The sequence below is a fragment of the Labeo rohita genome, chromosome 16 (genome assembly GCF_022985175.1).
Source record: "Labeo rohita strain BAU-BD-2019 chromosome 16, IGBB_LRoh.1.0, whole genome shotgun sequence".
Classification (NCBI taxonomy): Eukaryota; Metazoa; Chordata; class Actinopteri; order Cypriniformes; family Cyprinidae; genus Labeo; species Labeo rohita.
Genome location: NC_066884.1, coordinates 30048044 through 30066569, shown reverse-complemented (window position 1 = coordinate 30066569; position 18526 = coordinate 30048044). Strand labels below are relative to the sequence as shown.

The following is an 18526-nucleotide window of genomic DNA, read 5'->3' as shown; positions in this document are numbered from 1 at the left end:
CCTGCTGTTTCATAGAAGAGAGGGAGCTGAAATTCTTTTGCAGTCCATCACAAAAAAAAAAAAAACAAACAAAAAAAAAAGACAACGACAAAAGCACCTTTACTCATTCAGAATAACCATATGTTTTGTACAAGGAAAATTATTATTCCTAAGAGGGTGTTTCTTCATAAAACACAGTCTTAATTTAAGGCATATGGATTATCCAACACTCATTTAGACCACTAGGTGATGTTTAAAATCAATTTTCTTCTTCATGCCCTTTTTTGACATTGTCTGGTAATTAAACATAAATCGGTTTGATCAAATGTTGACATACTTTAAAGTTTCCTTTTGAATCTCAGACTTCTTACTGTTCAGCTAATAGTGCTTGGCAATGTACTTCAGTGCCTTATCTGATGTTGATGTTGCTGTGATAAGCAAATTAATTAAGATGACTGATGAAGCAAAAAGTGCCAGGGGAATGATAAGACACTTGGACCAGAATACCAATAAGACAAATCTATAGAAAAATACTGATCAGGCATATTAAAAAGTGCTGGTATTGGCAAACCTGTATACAGTTAATCTTTGTTAATGCTAAATACATTTCTTAATAAATTAATGAGAACAAACAATAAAATCTGTATACAGCATTAGTTAACCTTTTGAATGTTGTTTTTTCCCCTTGAGGTGAGGTCAGCTGGAAACAGCAAACACAAAGGTATACAGTTTTAATTCATGTAAACCCTAAACCTTGTATGGATTTTACTGTATTGTGGGAACCATCTGAAATTCAGCTGTTTCAACTGATGTGAGGGCTCACTGTTTGTTTGTTTTACCAACGTGACATCTTTAGTATTTTTATATTTTATATTTAGTATTGAAGTATTTATTTAACAATATTGTAAAGTGTGACTTATTTCAACATCACTAACTGTTACTAATATTTGTAGGTGTTATTTGACAAGAAAAGAGCTTAGTTAAAGGTACACAGCTACAACACACTTATAAAACTATCACTCATTTACATTTACATTTATTCATTTAGCAGACCCTTTTATGCAAAGCAACTCACAAATGAGGAATAAAACAAGTGATTCATCAAAAAGAGGCAAATAAACATGAGAAGTATAAAGTTTTAGACATTGTTCAGAAAAGTGCAAGCTAAAACAGGGAGGGAATAAAGTGAAAGTGAAAAAGTAAAAGTGAAAGTATGGATATCTCTAGAGGTGATAGAGAGAGGTGTGATGTGGGCTCTTTTGAATTGTTGAATACCAGTTGTTTAGTCGTTAATCCATTAGGAAGAGCCTGATTTTCCTGATGTTGTGCAGTGCAAATCTGCATGATCTAGCTGTCTTTGCAATGTGCTTTTTGAAGGTCACCTGATCATTAAAAATTACTCTAAGATTTCTGGTTGAACTAGATGGGATAACCTAGCTGGATGGTGAAATCTTGCTGTACAGTTGGAGTGGCTGGGAATATCAGAAGCTCTGTCTTTGCCAGGTTGAGCAGCAGGTGATGTTCTTTCATCCATGCTGAGATGTCTTCTAGGCAGTCTGAAATTCTCACAGCTACCATGTTTATCTTCTTGCTAGACCATTTGAAATCAACATTCAAGTAAGAAATTAATTCTTATAAATCTTAAAATTTTTAAACAAGCTTTTAACATTTTAACAAAAACAAAAATAGCATCATCATCTGTGGAGCCCTCCACCTTATTTCGTCTGCTCATATACACAGCCATCTTTGCTCTTCCCAAAATAAAATTGAAAAGTTGACATTGCTTTCTCTTTTTTTTCTGAGAATACCTATATCCTAAAATAAACAACTTCTTGGAAAAAACTACACCAAACAAATTAAAAAGATCCTTCAACATCAAAAACATTGGCAAGAGACGAGAAAACTGAGTAAATAGTCTGAGAAAGAGTACAAAAAGGGCAATCTTGATTAATATCAGAGTTTAGCACAGAAACAAAAGAATTAACCGCTACAGCTGAATGCAGAACCCTCGACTGCAAATCAGCAACCTTCTTCAACAATGGAGGTTTGTACAGTGCTCTCCATTCAGGTCCAACAGCATCAGTCAAACCCAAGCGAGCGCTCCATAAAGTGTCAATTATTCCACTTAATTTATCTTTGTTTAAAATCTTAACAATCAATCTGTATACCAATTTCCTACCAGCATCATGCACAAACACACCTGAATTGAAAAAAAAAAAAAAAAAAAAAAAAAAATCCTGTGCAGTCCTTAAAATCTGGAATAATCTTCATCAAAGGAAAAACATCATCAACACTAGGTTGGACAAAACCATTACAATAAAATGCAACAATCACTTCCTTCCACTTTTTAAGCAAAAAGTCAATTACATGGACAGAGTTTACTTTCAAACGAGAGACAAGAAAAAGAGCCTTGTCCATATTTGCACATATTAGAGAGAGAGAGAGAGAGAGAGAGAGAGAGAGAGAGAGAGAGATTTTCTAAACCTCTTTTATTATAATTTATATAGCAAAAAAAAAAAAAAAAAAAAAAAAAAAAAAATCACATATTTACAATTTGAATAGTAAAATACAATAAAAATCATCCTAACAAAAAGGAAAAATACAACTCTACAGTTTACAAAGAATCTCACTTAAACACTAAATTGCCTCAAAAGACAAAAGATCATGCATTAATATATGATATAATACTGATAGTCAATCAAGGAAGAAAAAAATCCTAGATTTTAGTAAATTTCTAAAGCATCTTCTAAACTGTTGCAAATATTTTCAAATTTTTATAGCTATGTAATAAATATATTAAATAAAAGTTTTAACCTTTCACAATACATAAATGCATTAAAGCAAGTTCTTTTTTTATTTTTATTATTATTTTTATTTTTTATTTATTATTTTTTTTTTTGCAAACAAAAGGGCAACCTTCAGTAATGTTAGGATTATCAAAGAAACAAATGTGTGAACTCCACTTATGTTTTTTGTTTGTCTGTTTGTTTTTTGACTAATGGTGACTTGTACAAGGCTTTACATTCTGGTTTTTAATTGACAGAAAGACAAAAGACCCTTTTAAGTATTGATCCAACAGTTCTGTGTCTTCTCCAGTGGGGGCCAATCTCTACTATGCAGTATTACTTGATTCATAAAGGCTCAGCAATTGCAGCCTTTTGCAACCAGAATTTTTGCTTTGCAAGTGTATCAAGCCAAGTCCCTCTTCATCTTTTGACAAATACAAAACACTTTTTGGTACACAGTGAAATCAATCCCAAGGGGGAAAAGGGGAAAAAAATTTTTTTTTTCTATTTTATCATTTTTCTTATGTTAAGTTGGCCTGTACTCACAAGATATAGAACTGGCATAATGACACAGCCTGAAAGTGTAAAACATACTGCAACGAAGAGTAAAATACAGTACTGTACTTCATAACTCAGGTAATGAGTGTGTCCCAGTGAAAAGATAATTGATGGTGGCAAATAAACAATGAATGTCATGACAAAACTGTTGATGATGGTACGCAGGGCTCTCTTCTTCTGAGGATGTACATTACTTTTCCCAGAAGGACTGGTCTTCCTCAGAGCTCGAAAAATTGAGATATCACAAAAACCAATGACAGGCAGGGAAATAAACAGAGGTGTACACCCTAAAATAGTGAAATACATCCAAGGATGTGAGGCTGCAAATGATCCAAAACCAATTATAAACACCCAGACAATTACAGAGATTACTTTCCTAATCATGGCACTTCTTTTGTTGGTCATGTAGATTATGGGATGAACCACAGCAAAATAATAATCTCCACAGACACAAGCCATGAAGAGGGGTCTGCCAGATACAGTCAGTGAATACATGAAATTACAAAGCCATTCAAATTTGATGTTGTGCCAAATCATGTAATTAATGACACTGAATGGGAGGATGGTTAGGTAAGCAAGATCAATAAAGGTCAGATTAAAAACAAAGAAGTCATTAGAGATGTTTTGTCGATGTCTTTGACAAAGCTCCCAAAGTACCTTGACAATGGCTGGGAAACCCAAGATTAAGCAAACAAAAGAGAAACCAGACCAAAACAGAGGGGCTGTAGCCTGTTTGGTGCAAAAATAGTCCATGGTGACATTTAAAAAGTCGGATGAATTCTGAGTGGATGATAATGTTTCCATCAGGATTTTTTAAGAAATGATTTTTTTTCTAGCTGAATGGAGAAGAAAACACCCAAAAGTGACTTAATGTGTTATAATAAGTATTTACTAATCATTACTATGTACAATACATTTTAAAACTGCACTGCATTGAGATCTACACAGCATTCAAGTCTGATGGCTAATAAATGGGCTGAAGTTTGACTAATTCCAGTGCCATAAATTCAGCAGTTTATTTTTAAAGAAATTACAGTTTTTGTCTTACCTCAATAAAGTCCGTAAAATCTTGACCATGAAAAGCAACACGCTTTAGTTGTGAGGGACTAATAGGTGTAACAGGTGTGTACAGGTGAGTCATATACTTCCTTTGTTTTGAATATGGGGTTGCTTAATCATTACAAACCTGTCAACATGGTTTGTATGGCATTAAACATTGTACTGCATACAGATAGGATATTTATATATATATTAGTGGAGGGGGCTCTAGCCTGTAGCAGGGTGTTCACCACTGAAGGTGGGAGGTCTCTGAAATCCTCCTGGTTGCGTCCAGGGACCATAAGTGGAGGTTCCAGAGATCTGGGCGCGGGTGCCAGATTGTGCCCCTCCCCTGAGAAAGGAGGTCCTTCCTCAGAGGAATTCACCAGGGAGGAACTGATCAGAGGAGCACAAGGTCCGAGAACCAGGTTCTGTTGGGCCAGAACGGGGCTACCACAAGAACCTGTTCTCTGTCCTCCCTGACCTTGCACAGGGAGGAAACGCATACTTAAGTAGGTCCCTCGGCCAACTGTGTGCCAGTGCATCTATACCGAGGGGGGCCTCGGTTAGACCATACCACAACTGGCAGTGAGTGGATTCCGGTGAGGCAAAGAGATCTGCTTGTGCCTGGCCAAACCGACTCCAAATCAGCTGGACCGTCTGAGGGTGGAGCCTCCACTCACCTCCAAGCGAATTCTGTTGTGACAGGGAATCAGCCATTCGATTGAATTCGCCGGGAATGTGAGTGGCACAGAGAGACTTGAGTCTGTGTTGGCTCCAGAGTAAGAGATGGCGGGCCAGTTGTGACATGCGAAAGGAGCAGACACCGCCCTGGTGGTTAATGAACGCCACAGTCGCTATGTTGTCTGTGCGGACCAACACATGCTTGCCCTGGACTAAAGGTCGGAACCTCTTCAGGGTTAGGAGCACTGTCAACAACTCTAGGCAGTTGATATGCCAAAGCAGCCTGAGGCCTGTCCAGACCCCTGAGGCTGCATGCCCATTGCACACGGCGCCCCAGCCTGTCTTGGAAGCATCTGTTGTGACTACGATGCGTCTGGACACTTGTTCCAAGGGCTACCCCTGACAGCAGGAATGAAGTGTCCTCCCAAGGGCTGAAAGTTTTGCGGCATAACGGTGTGACATTCACACGATACGTGCCTAGGCACCATGCCTATCTCGGGACTCGGGTATGAAGCCAGTGCTGTAGCGGTCTCATGTGCATCAGGCCCAGCGGTGTGACCGTGGCTGAGGATGCCATGTGCCCCAGGAGCCTCTCACGCACCTCAGCACTGACTGTGTACGGTCTTGGGAAAGACGTGCAGTCATATTGACCGAGTCCAATTCCACACAGAGAAAAGAGATAGTTTGCTCTTTTCCCAGTTGATCCGAAGTCCCAAACGAGCCAGGTGATTGAGAACTACATCCCTGTGGGTGCAAACTATATCTCGCGAGTGAGCTAGAATCAGCCAGTCGTCGAGATAATTTAGAATGCGAATGTCCACTTCCCTGAGGGGGACAAGGGCAGCCTCCGCAACCTTCGTAAAGACGCGGGGCGACAGGGAGAGGCTGAAGGGAAGAACCTTGTACTGATAAGCCCGACCTTCGAAGGCAAACCGCAAGAACCGCCTGTGTCTTGGAAGGATCGAGACATGAAAGTACGCGTCCTTCAGGTCTATCGCCACAAGCCAATCTTGAACCCTGACACACGTGAGAATGTGTTTGAAGGTTAACATTTTGAACGGGAGCTTGTGAAGGGCCCGATTCAAAACTCTCAGATCTAGGACTGGTCTGAGCCCACCACCCTTCTTGGGTACAATGAAGTAGGGGCTATAAAACCCTTTCTTCATTTTGGCTGAGGGGACAGTTTCTATCGCATCCTTCGCCAGAAGGACTGCGATCTTCGCTCGAAGGACCGCAGCATTCTCGCCCCGAACTGCCAGCGAGAGGGATTGGGGAGGTTCAGCCAATCTGGAAAACTCTCCGCTAGGGGCCTAAAAGGAGTTACACCCGACGTACCTGGAGTGGGGGTGTCATGGCTGGAGGTAAGAAGCCCCGAGGACCACTGACTGTTTTGCTCAGTGAGTTCGTCTGGAGGAAACCAATCAGAGGAGAACTCGCTGTTTCAGAACATGGGGGAACATTAGGGGTGTACCAGCACATGTTCTGGTTGGAGGAAACAGCGTCCGGCCACCACGTGGAGGGTCGGAAACGGTGTGAATAACGCCCAGAGAAGGAGGAAATTGCTCTTTTATTGACCATGTGGTGGCCGTCCGCCGAATGGAGCCGAATCCAACCCTCGTCCCTTCATCGAGTGTGGATCCAGGCAGGTCAAACGGTCCCTCTCCTCTGGGCTGCCCGTCTCAGGAACGCTTTGAAGCCTGACAAGGGTTCCTTGCAACCCACTCCGGCGCGATCTCCTTGGCTGCCCACTGAAGTGTGGCGACCATTTAAGCATCCGCCACCGGCTGAAACTCAGCCACCGAAGAGGTGAGTTCAGAAGAGGCATCAGCTTCAGATGGCTCACACCCTCCCTCCGATGCTGCAGAATTTCCCTCTTCCTCAGCAGGAGCTCCAAATAAAAGATCCAGTCCGTACTGAGACGAACTTTCAAAATCATCCGGAAGCTCGACTGGTGAGCACACAGGGTGAGTGGTTTGCGGGGCGGTATCCGGCGAAATGTCACTCATTTCCCCTCCCTCTTCTCCAACGCATGTCACTGCGGCCTTGTACCTGGAAGTAGAAGGACCAGAGCGGGAAGCAGTTGGAGCAAGCAGAGTGTACTGAAAGGCATGTCCTCGCAAACCTGACAGTTACCCTCAACGAGTGCTGCATCAGCATGTTCACGGCCCGAACAGTGAACACAGCGATCGTGCCGATCGTTAAAGGAAAGGTGGAAACCGCAACCAGAGGGACACGGACGGAAAGGCATTATGTAAACACACAATCCGTACCGTGTAGCTCTTTTAGAGAAAATTTGCTCTTTCAGAGGATAATCTTCTCTTGATGATCGCCGTCGAAGCACCCAGGGGACGCTCACAACACTTAGCTGTGTTAGAGAAGGGAAAAACCGCTGCCCGTGCCGTAGATCCAATGACAAAGAGGTGAATGATGCCGCTTCTCACAAAGAGACGCTGCATTTGGCTCCAAAAAACAGAACGAGTGAGCAGATCCCACGCTTCCCTATTTATACACAGATGTCCGGGCCGTGGCCAGCTATGCAAAATCTGCACACCCAATTTCATTGGCCTTTTCTCATTGGAGGTGTTTGGGCTCCCAAGAGCGACCCCTAGTGTCGTACACTCAACACAACGCGAAGTGTATGACAGAAGGGGAACTACATTTACACAAATTACACCGAACTGAGGGACCTAAAGGCTTATGGTGCATTCAAGTCATGTCGGATACACTGTATTTATAAGTTGAACGCACATGAATGCAGCCACAATGTCGTTATTACGTGTGGGAAACTCAAGATTTTCTTTAAGCCCAGAGTTTCCGTGTTGGGGGCGTGTCAGTGAAAAAATGTGTCGGATGCAATGGACGCAGCCAAAGATTATAGATATGAAGTGTCTGTATTCATGATAAATTTGTTGACATGAATAAAATTATTGTTTTTTGTAATGTACAATAAAACTATATACAAGTTACATATACAAAATATTATATTATTGTATAATTACCATAGAATATATAATGATTCCATTTACATCAACTTCATAAATTGAATAAAAACAGGAAAAAAACACAATGATGCAAATTATTTATTCATTATTTTGTAGATGTAGAATAAAAAAAAAATCATTGAATTGTATGTAGAAAAGATAAATCGTATCTGTTTTGACTAAAGTGATGAATGCACCTGATGTCGTACTGATGGAGTTGTCAACAGGAGAGGAGAACTTGAACACAGCATTAAATAAACTGGGAAGGTAATCAAAAGAACAGGGAACAGGTGTGAACTAATCAGTCAACTCATAAGTAAACAAAGAAACAAACCAAAAAACACAGGTAACCCAGAAAAACAGGCAAACAGGAAAGAACACAGGGAAAACAATCAAAACAGAACATCAGAACATAACCCTGACAAAAGTCTAACCAGAAAAATATGTTATGCTTGTGCAATTGATCACCATTTAGTTCCCTCTATTTATTTATTTATTTATTTTTTCTCAGTGATCAGCCACTGCTATGATTGGCTAGCACTTGTGTATGTTTGACAGCCTACATCCTTCGTAGATGGACACATAAATACTCAGTACATATCAAACGATCTGTAATAACAGACAAAGCAATAGTGACAACATAATGAAAACAGTTACTCATACTTGTGTGTTGTGACATTTCAGTCATATCCAATATATAATTAGCACAGCATCGTCTTTTAGTTTCAATCTTTCTGAAAATCTCGCATCAAATTGTACCTTCTTTGTAAACGAATCTGTGGTAAAATGAAGTGAACAAAGGACCAAGTTCTCACTGACATGGTCTGGAACTTTAAAAATAAAGATTAAAAGTAAAGTTCATCCACTCTTTCGTAACGCTGAGACTGACTTACAATACAATATTACAAAGAGGCCTGGAAAAGTGTAAATAAGGTACAACCAAAATTGTATTGTCTTTCTGGTGGCACCAGGTATTTTGGTTGTGGTACACTCCAAAAGGACAATGTCCAGCAAGTATGACATCCACATCAATCTAACCACAATTTTAAAATAACCTTTTTGGCAGCAGTAAGAGCAGCAGACAGAATCCTTGTTTGATTGACAGACAATAACAGTAATGAATCATTCAGCAAAAGAAAAAGCAGTGGATCCCTTTGGATTGAAGTCTTCAAAAGATCCTGTATCAAGGATCAGAGCAACGCAATTCGGGAACAGTCCCAGAACATATGTATATATGTACTCTGACATGTTTTGATGCTGGGATGCTGGTTAGGTATGTTCTGATGCTGGTTTAAGCTGGTCCTTTGCTGGTTTATGCTGGTCCTTGACCAGCAACATGACCAGCATAAACCAGCAAAGGACCAGCTTAAACCAGCAAAGGACTAGCATAAACCAGCAAAGGACCAGCTTAAAACAGCATCAAAACATACCTAACCAGCATCCCAGCATCAAAACATACCTACCAGCATATGCTGTTTTTTTCACCAGGGTTACTACACAGGTGACAGAAGGGGTCACACTTTCTTTTCATTTTATATAATAAACAGGGAGTGGCATTTGCTTTATAGATTATCTTATAATTCCCAGAAATCCTCAGTCGGAATGGCATTGCTCTCTTCTTCTGTGGGTTTACATTACTTTACATTTCTTAAAGCTTGAAACACTGAGATATCACAAGAGCCAATGACAGGCATGGAAATAAATAGGTATAGATGCAAAAGTGGTTGTAAAAATCCAGGCATGTGAAGCTGCAAGTGATCCAAAACAAACTATAAACATCCATATTATCACAGAAATGCCCTTACTAATCATGCCACTTCTCTTTCTAGTCACATAGATGATGAGATGAACCAAGCAAAATAATAATCTCCACAGAGGCAAGCCATGAAGAGAGGTCTGCCAGATATGGTTAGTGAATGCATGAAATTACAAAACCATTCATATTTGATGTTGTACCAAACCATGTAATTAGAAAATGTGAATGGAAGAACACTTAGGAAAGCAACATCAATGATGGTCAGATTAAACACACACACACAAAATCATTAGAGTTTTGGTGATGTCTTTGACAAAGATCCTGCAGTAGGCTACCACAATGCTTGCTGTGAAACCTAAGAGGAAGCAAATATAGAATTTGAGAAATCTAAAGAATTCTGAGTGGTGGGTAATGTCTCTGTCAACATGAGCTGAATAAAGAAGAAGAAATCACAGTAAGATTGAATGTCAATATATATAATCTAGAACAGGGCTCGTGAACTCTGGTCCTGGAAAGCTGCAGTCCTACAGAGTTCAGTTCCAACCCTTAAAAAAAAAGAAAACAAAAACAAAAACAAAACAAAACAAAACAAAAAACCCTGCCCGTAGCTTCCTAGTAACCCTTCAGACCTTGATTAGCTTGTTCAGGTGTGTTTGATTAGGGTTGAAGCAAAACTCTGCAGGAATGCAGATTTGCAGAACTGAAGTTTGCCACCACTGATCTAGAATATAGTTATATAGTTATATTTAATATATATTTGCAGACTACTCAATGTGCTGAACTGCAACAAATTTCTGTGTTAGTACACCTTAGTAATTAATACAAAAAAAAAATGGGGAAGAAATCATATATGTGAAACTAAGTCAAACTAAATGCTTTTGTCTTACCTCAGTGGTTTCCATAGACAAAAAAAACAGAAAAACAAACCTATGTATGACTGAAAACAGGTGATGTACACATGTGGGAGTCAAGGCTTTTGAATATTTACACCATTTACGCAGCAATGACACACACTAATTGACACATGAGCACATTCTACAAGTCATCAAGTTCACACTAAACATCTCTCTCTCTCTCTCTTTCTCTCACTCTCTCTCTCTCTCCATAATTTACCCCAGTGCAACTACTCAGCCCAAAACTGGGGCAACCCAAAATACATGACACAATTTGACAAGATAACATTCTCAAATAAAAGATAGTTGACCTCAAAATTATAAATCTGTTAAATATAAGCAGAATGTCCACGCTACTCTTTTTCAGTGAAAGTAGTCCATATTATGCCTAAACTATTACAACTATCCAGCTTACTGTGACAAACAGATTGATATTTAAATTGCCAACAACCAAGGTTGAGCGGAAAAAAGTATCTATGGTCACATTTCTGCAAAATGATATATTACACTGCTTCTTGTACGTTTCGAAAGGCTTTCAAGATGAAATGTCCAGTGAGCGCTGCTAAAAGCTGTTTCAGTTTTTTTTTTTAAAAATGAATGTGATTTTGGATCATGTGACGCTGTCATGAGCCAAGACACATATTAGCCAAGCTCCTCTTATGTAGCCTTTCTTTTACGGTTGTTTGACTGCTTTTTATACATTTGGGGTAGTTTTCTTTTTTTTTTTGCTATCGATTTGTAGATGTCACACAGTCGGAAACTCACTTATCTTTCACCATTATCCTCGCCAGTTAAGAAGAAAACTAAACCAACCGAGTGGACATGGAGGACAACATGGCGATCACCATAAAGCGATTTGAGGACATTCTGAAAACTGAATTAGCAGCAATGCACACCAAATTCGCCTCTCACATGACTTCAATTCAAAATATGTGCTCTAAAATTGACTTTTTAACCAGGGAACAGAGAGAGCAGAAAAAAAAGTCATCAACGAACATACTACGCATCTGGATGCCCTCGAGCAACAAGTGACTGATCTACAAGACTGCAGCAGACGCAGTAATCTCCGGCTGCTAGGACCACATGAAGAGGCCGAGAAAGATGACCCAATTGGCTTTCTGAAACGGTCATTGCCAACCTGGATCCCTTCACTTGTGGGCAAAGATATCGAGATTGAATGTGCGCACCGAGTTTACTCCAGAGCTTCAACTGATCACTCCAAACCACAAATGTTTCTCTTCAAGCTAATATGCTACAACGACAGGAATTTGATTCTAAATGAAGCAAGACGCCACGGTCCTGTAAAAGCAAATGACGGTGCGATGTTGAGCTTCTTCCCCAACTTCTCTCCCGCGACGGCAAAGAAGAGGAGCTCCTTCAGTGCAATACGGAAGGAATTGAAAGAGGCAGGTCTGCAGACCTTTCTTCAGTATCCAGCTATGCTGAAGATCATCTTGAAACACAGTGAGACTAAACTAATGCAATCTCCGGATGAAGCACGTCAATTCCTAACCTCGTTTCCCAGTTCTCATTCTCTTAGGATGGACATTGTATAAGGGTTGATAATACTGAGCGACTCGACTTCTGATTCTTGCTGATTTGGAACTTCTTGTGTCAGTCGTTTACTGGCAATTTCTTCATGTAAGCTAGGAGACAAGGTATCACTAATGTTTTTTTACCCCACTTTATTACTCATGTGAATTCAAAGTTATTCTATTCTCTTAAAATAGGGCTAATAGCAGTGTTCTAGAGTGTTGTACAGGCTGTCATGTTACTGTCACTGATTAAGACTAGAGAGGGCGGCAGCCTGGGGTTTGTTTCTACCCCAGTCTGCAAAAGTTCTATGGGGTGGGTTGTCTTTGTGCTAAAGGGTTTTTCTATGAGGGAGGGATGGGTTAATGGTAGACTTGAGATATTTCATTTGCAGTGGTATTACTTTGTCTCATTTGTTCAGCCCACTTATTTGGTTGATAGTTATGACTGAAATTAATATACTAAGTTGTAATACCAATGGTCTTACAAGGAGGAATACATTGTCTTATCAAAGGACTGACAATAAAACTAAAGGGGTATTGATGATTATTAGAAGAAAATTAAATGTCCATTTTAGACAGAAATGGTGATAATGCTGGCAGAATAACTTGTATAAAGACCGTGGTTGGGAATAGGAAGATATCATTTCTCTCAGTTTATGCACCATGTAGTCCAGATCCAGCTTTTTTTCTGAATTATCTTCCTATCTCACTGATCAGATGAACAGACTTTGAGATAGTAATGGGAACAGATATGAATGTCTAATGACCTTGATAGATCTGGTGACAATTCTTCTTACTTCGTGTAACGGAGACGCTGAGGCGGCATTAGAATCCATGTGCGGAAGTTTATTACAACCAGCAGTAAACATACACGTGTAAACAGGCAGAGGGTCAATAACCATAAAGCAGTCGAACCGTACGACAATCCAATGGGTAATCCGAGAATCGTAAGTGAGAAACCAGGCAATGAAGTCAAACCTTGAAAACAGTCTACACAAGCAAACAGTCCAGAAAGGGTAATCCGTGAAATCAGTGGTCAAAGAACGAGGCAGAATCATACACGTGTAATCAAACAGGATAATCAGGAAAACGATCGGTAAGGCAGGTAAACTGGCACTACTACGCGATGTGCAAGCACATGGTCACTGCTTAAGTAGTCCCAAACAGGAAGTGAATGTAGAAGCAGCAGAGGGAGCGCGCAGTCAGTACTCAGGTGATGGCGCCCTCTGCTAGCTTGGCATTACAGAACCCCTCCCTCTAGGAGCGACTCCTGGAGCTCGGCGAGGACGTCCCCGTGGTCGTGGTGCTGGACGGTCGGGTCTGGCTCGATGGAACTCCTCCGTGAGAGATGGATCCAGAATGTCGTTGGCGGCCACCCATGACCTCTCCTCAGGTCCATAGCCCTCCCAGTCCACCAGATATTGGAGCTGACCCCCTTCTACGACGAGAGTCCAGTAACTCCTTTACCTGATAGGCGGGCATACCGCCTACATCCAGGGGTGGCGGTGGATCTGGAGCCATCTGGCCGGGGTCAGCCTCCGGGTGGACCGGTTTGAGGAGGGACACATGGAAAGAGGGAGAGATACGATAGTTAGCAGGAAGCTCAAGCTGATATGTTACGTCATTAATTCTCTTAAGAATCTTGAAAGGGCCTACATACCTAGGGCTGAGCTTCCTGCTGGGCAGCCGCAGCTTGATGTCCCTCGTAGAGAGCCAGACCCGTTGTCCAGGTTGTTAGGGAGGGTGTGGACGGCGGCGTCTGTTGGCTTGAATCTCCTGATTCCGTATAGCCCGCTGGAGACGCACATGAGCACTGTCCCACACCCTCTCACTACGCTTAATCCAGTCGTCGACTGCCGGAACCGATGAAGGTTCCCCCGACCACGGGAAAATGGGGGGCTGAAACCCCAGGATGCACTGAAAGGGGGTGAGGCCTGTAGAGGAATGGGTGAGTGAATTTTGGGCATATTCCGCCCAGGGGAGAAATTCTGACCACCTATGTTGTTCACGGCTGCAGTAGGTGCGTAGGTATCGGCTGATCTCTCGGCTGATCGGGTGACCTGGGCATTGCTCTGCGGATGATATCCTGAGGTGAGGCTGATATTAATGTCTAATTGCTTACAGAAAGCTTTCCGGACCTGGGAGGTGAATTGTGTCCCTTGGTCACTGACAGTATCCTCGGGTAAACCGTAGACACGGAAGACGTGATTGAAGAGAGCTAATGCCGTTTCCATGGCTGTAGGTAAACCCTTCATGGGAATCAGACGACATGACTTGGAGAATCGGTCAATGATTACTAGAATGGTTGTAAATTCATCGGAAGGTGGCAGATCAGTGACGGAATTCGATGGAGAGATGAGACCAGGGCCGTTGTGGAATGGGTAATGGTTGAAGTAAACCAGAGGGTAATTCTTTGGGGGTCTTAGATTGGGCGCAGACTTGGCATGATTTAACAAATGTGGTTGTGTCCTTGGTCACTGATGGCCACCAGAATGAGTTCTTTAACAGGTGTAGGGTGTGTGATATACCTGGGTGACCGGTACTGAGGGATGTATGAACCCACTGTAAAACTTGATGACGCATGTCTTGAGGTACATAATGCTTGTTTGGGGGACATTTTGGTGGTGGTGGATCTTGTTCGTGTCTGCGCTGAATTTCTTCCATGAGATCCCATGCGATAGGTGCTAGAATGACAGTGGGTGGCAGGATGGGTTCAAGTTTGAGATTATCCGTAGGGGGGTCATGCTTACGGGAGAGAGCGTCAGCCTTACTGTTCTTGCTTCCAGGTCTGTAAGTGACTGTGAAATCGAAACGAGTGAAGAAGAGGGCCCATCTAGCTTGACGTGGGTTGAGTCGTTTGGTTCCTTTTATATACTCAAGGTTCTTGTGGTCAGTGATGACTTGGAAAGGATGGCGAGCGCCCTCTAGCCAGTGTCGCCACTCCTCTATAGCGGCTTTCATGGATAGCAGTTCCTTATTACCCACGTCGTAGTTCCTTTCTGCACTCATGAGTTTCCTGGAGTAAAAAGCACATGGGTGAAGTTTGCCTGGTTGACCATGACGTTGGGAGAGCACAGCTCCTGTTCCGCAATCTGATGCATCCACCTCCACAACAAAGGGCAGATCCGGGTCAGGGGGTTTAAGAATGGGAGCTGAAATGAAACTTGTCTTGAGAGTGTTAAATGCATGACTTGCCTCTTCAGTCCAACAGAGTTTCTTGGGTTTGTTTTTGAGGAGTGAGGTAAGAGGAGAAGCTATGGTGCTGTAATCTCGAATGAAGCGGCGGTAGAAATTGGCGAAACCCAGGAATCGTTGAAGCTCCTTGATGGTGGTAGGTTGAGGCCAATCCGTGACTGCTTGTACCTTGGTTGAGTCCATTTTAACCCCCTGGTGGCTAACCTGATAGCCAAGGAATGATGTTTGGTGGACGTGGAACTCACATTTTTCAGCCTTGACAAAAAGTTGGGTCTCCAGCAGCCGGGACAGTACAGCACGCACATGGGCAACATGTTCGGTTTCAGTCTTGGAATATATCAGAATGTCGTCGATGTAGGCGATAAACTTATTTATGAACTCCTTGAGAATTTCATTGATGAAGGACTGAAATACAGCTGGGGCGTTGGCTAACCCATACGGCATCACCTGGTACTCATAGTGCCCCCTAGTGGTGAGAAATGCAGTCTTCCATTCGTCTCTCTCCTTGATCCTTATGAGATTGTATGCACTTCTTAAGTCTAGCTTGGTGTAAATGGTGGCTTCCCGTAATTGTTCCAAAGCAGGGGGTACTAACGGTAAGGGGTATCGGAACTTCACCGTGACATTGTTGAGGCCACAATAGTCAATAAACCACCATCCTTCTTGCTCGCAAAGAAGAAACCAGCTGCAGCAGGGGATGTGGATGGACGAATGAAGCCTGAGTCTAAAGCCTCGTCAATGTATTCCTCCATAGCTTGCTCCTCCGTCCTGGACAATGGGTAAATTCGGCTTTTAGGGGGCATGGCGTTGGGAAGCAAATTGATAGCGCAGTCCCAGGGGCGATGTGGAGGGAGTTGTGTGGCCTTGGTTTTACTGAAAACTTTAAATAAGTCTTGATAGTGATAGTCTTGATACTGGGGATGGTTACTTTTACCTGTGTTTCTGGACTTTCGATGCTTGTGGTGAGACAGGGTTGTGGTTGAATGGAGAAACAGTTCTTCACACAGAATGGTGACCAATGAGTTAACTCCCCTTGAAACCAGGAAATGGCAGGATCGTGGAAGGAGAGCCAGGGAAATCCTAGGACAACTTCATACTTGGGTGAGTCAACCACATATAATGTGATGTTTTCCTGGTGAAGCAGACCGATTTGAAGTTTCAAGGTTTTTGTCTGGCAGTGGATACCATGATCGATGAGTGTGTCGTTGATGGCTTTAATCTGGATGGGTGGATTGCATGGCTGGGTTGGGATGTTATATCTCTTGACGATGTCCTTATTGATGAGGTTCAGTGCGGCTCCAGAGTCAATCATCGCTGTCAGATCAAGGGACAGAGTATCAGTTCTTACGGTAACAGGTAATGTAAATAACTTGTTTTGAAGAACATAGAAATTGTGGATATTTACCCCTGAGGAAGGCTTGAGCTTGAGCGGACATCCCATACTACGATGGCCTGGTTCACCGCAGTAGTAACATAGACTATTTTGTCTACGTCTTGTTCGTTCTTCCTCCGTCAACCGTGAAACATTCAGTTGCATGGGTTCAGCTGAGGATTGTTCAAAGCCTGGACCGCAGATCGGGGAATTGCGATGATTACTCTTGTTAATACGCTGCCTGGGTGTCTGCCTCATGAGATTGTCAATCTTGATGGTAAGATTAACAAGTTTGGAGAATGAGGAATCCTCTCACCGACAGACGAGTTCAGTTTGCAGATCGACATTCAGACTGTTGTAAAAAATGGCTTTAAGAGCCACATCGTTCCACCCACTCTGAGCTGCCAGAGTACGAAACTCGATAGCATAATCGGCTGCAGTGCGGTTACCTTGTTTAGCGTGAATAATTTGGGTCGAGATATCCCTGCCCTCTGCAGGATATTCGAAGACCTCATGGATTTGTTGTAAAAAATAGTCGACAGATATCTTAAACTGTGGATCGATATCCCACACTGCTGAAGCCCAATCAAGCGCTCTTCCCATAAGCAAAGTCATGATAAATGCACATCTCTTTTCCTCAGACTCAAATCGATCCTTATGATGATCAAAATACAGCTTAACTTGACGAACGAACCCTTTGCATTGCTCAGCAGTTCCATCGAACTTATTAGGAAGTGCAAAGCTTACCGTTGATGGCATGGGAGGAGGAAAAGATCGTACGTAGTGCGTTAGATGCTCGTTGACTGATTGTAGTTTTGTAAGCTGCTCTTGATAACTCTTCAGTAATTCGCTTTGGTAGGCGAAAGCTGCTTGCAAGTTGGAAACCTCCGCTGGATTCAAGGCAGGCGAAGTATTCTGTAACGGAGACGCTGAGGCGGCATTAGAATCCATGTGCGGAAGTTTATTACAACCAGCAGTAAACATACACGTGTAAACAGGCGGAGGGTCAATAACCATAAAGCAGTCCAACCGTTCGACAATCCAATGGGTAATCCGAGAATCGTAAGTCAGAAACCAGGCAATGAAGTCAAACCTTGAAAACAGTCCACACAAGCAAACAGTCCAGAAAGGGTAATCCGTGAAATCAGTGGTCAAAGAACGAGGCAGAATCATACACGTGTAATCAAACAGGATAATCAGGAAAACGCTCGGTAAGGCAGGTAAACTGGCACTACTTCGATGTGCAAGCACATGGTCACTGCTTAAGTAGTCCCAAACAGGAAGTGAATGTAGAAGCAGCAGAGGGAGCGCGCAGTCAGTACTCAGGTGATGGCTCCCTCTGCTGGCTTGGCATTACACGTCGACTGTTTCTATGGAGCAACTTAACCAATGCATAGCCTCTTTTTCACGAGTAGATGCATGGCGATTATTTAACCCTTCCAAAAAAAAAAAAAAAAAAAAAAAAAACCCCACACAACACATTTTTCTCAGCTAGACAAATCATATTCACGGATTGACTACTTTTGTTTCCACTTTCTTGACCTCAATGCTACTTGAAGTGACATCTTTCGCCTTTATTTCAGACCATAGCAGTAATTTCTTGAAGCTCCCAGATGGCGCTTTAATACTAATTTATTAAAAGATGAGTTTGTGATCAATTTGTCACATACACACACAGAGATGGAGACGAGAGGTGAGTGGCAATCCAATCCAATGTTTTATTGACAAGCTTGTTTGGTAAACAAAATG

At 42.2% G+C, this 18526-nt stretch overlaps 1 protein-coding gene across 4 annotated transcripts in view; it reads left to right on the top strand.

The window, feature by feature from the left end:
* Positions 1–18526, top strand: part of adcy2a (adenylate cyclase 2a) — a 124534-nt gene that overhangs the window by 47718 nt on the left and 58290 nt on the right. The window contains exon 2 of one of the 4 annotated variants that reach the window (XM_051132400.1): positions 9856–9934. The exons of the other annotated variants lie outside the window; for them this stretch is intronic. Within the exon in view, the coding sequence (XP_050988357.1) occupies positions 9911–9934 (24 nt within the window). The 5' untranslated portion in view covers positions 9856–9910. The remainder of the gene's footprint in view (positions 1–9855; positions 9935–18526) is intronic. 4 annotated transcript variants of the gene reach the window in all.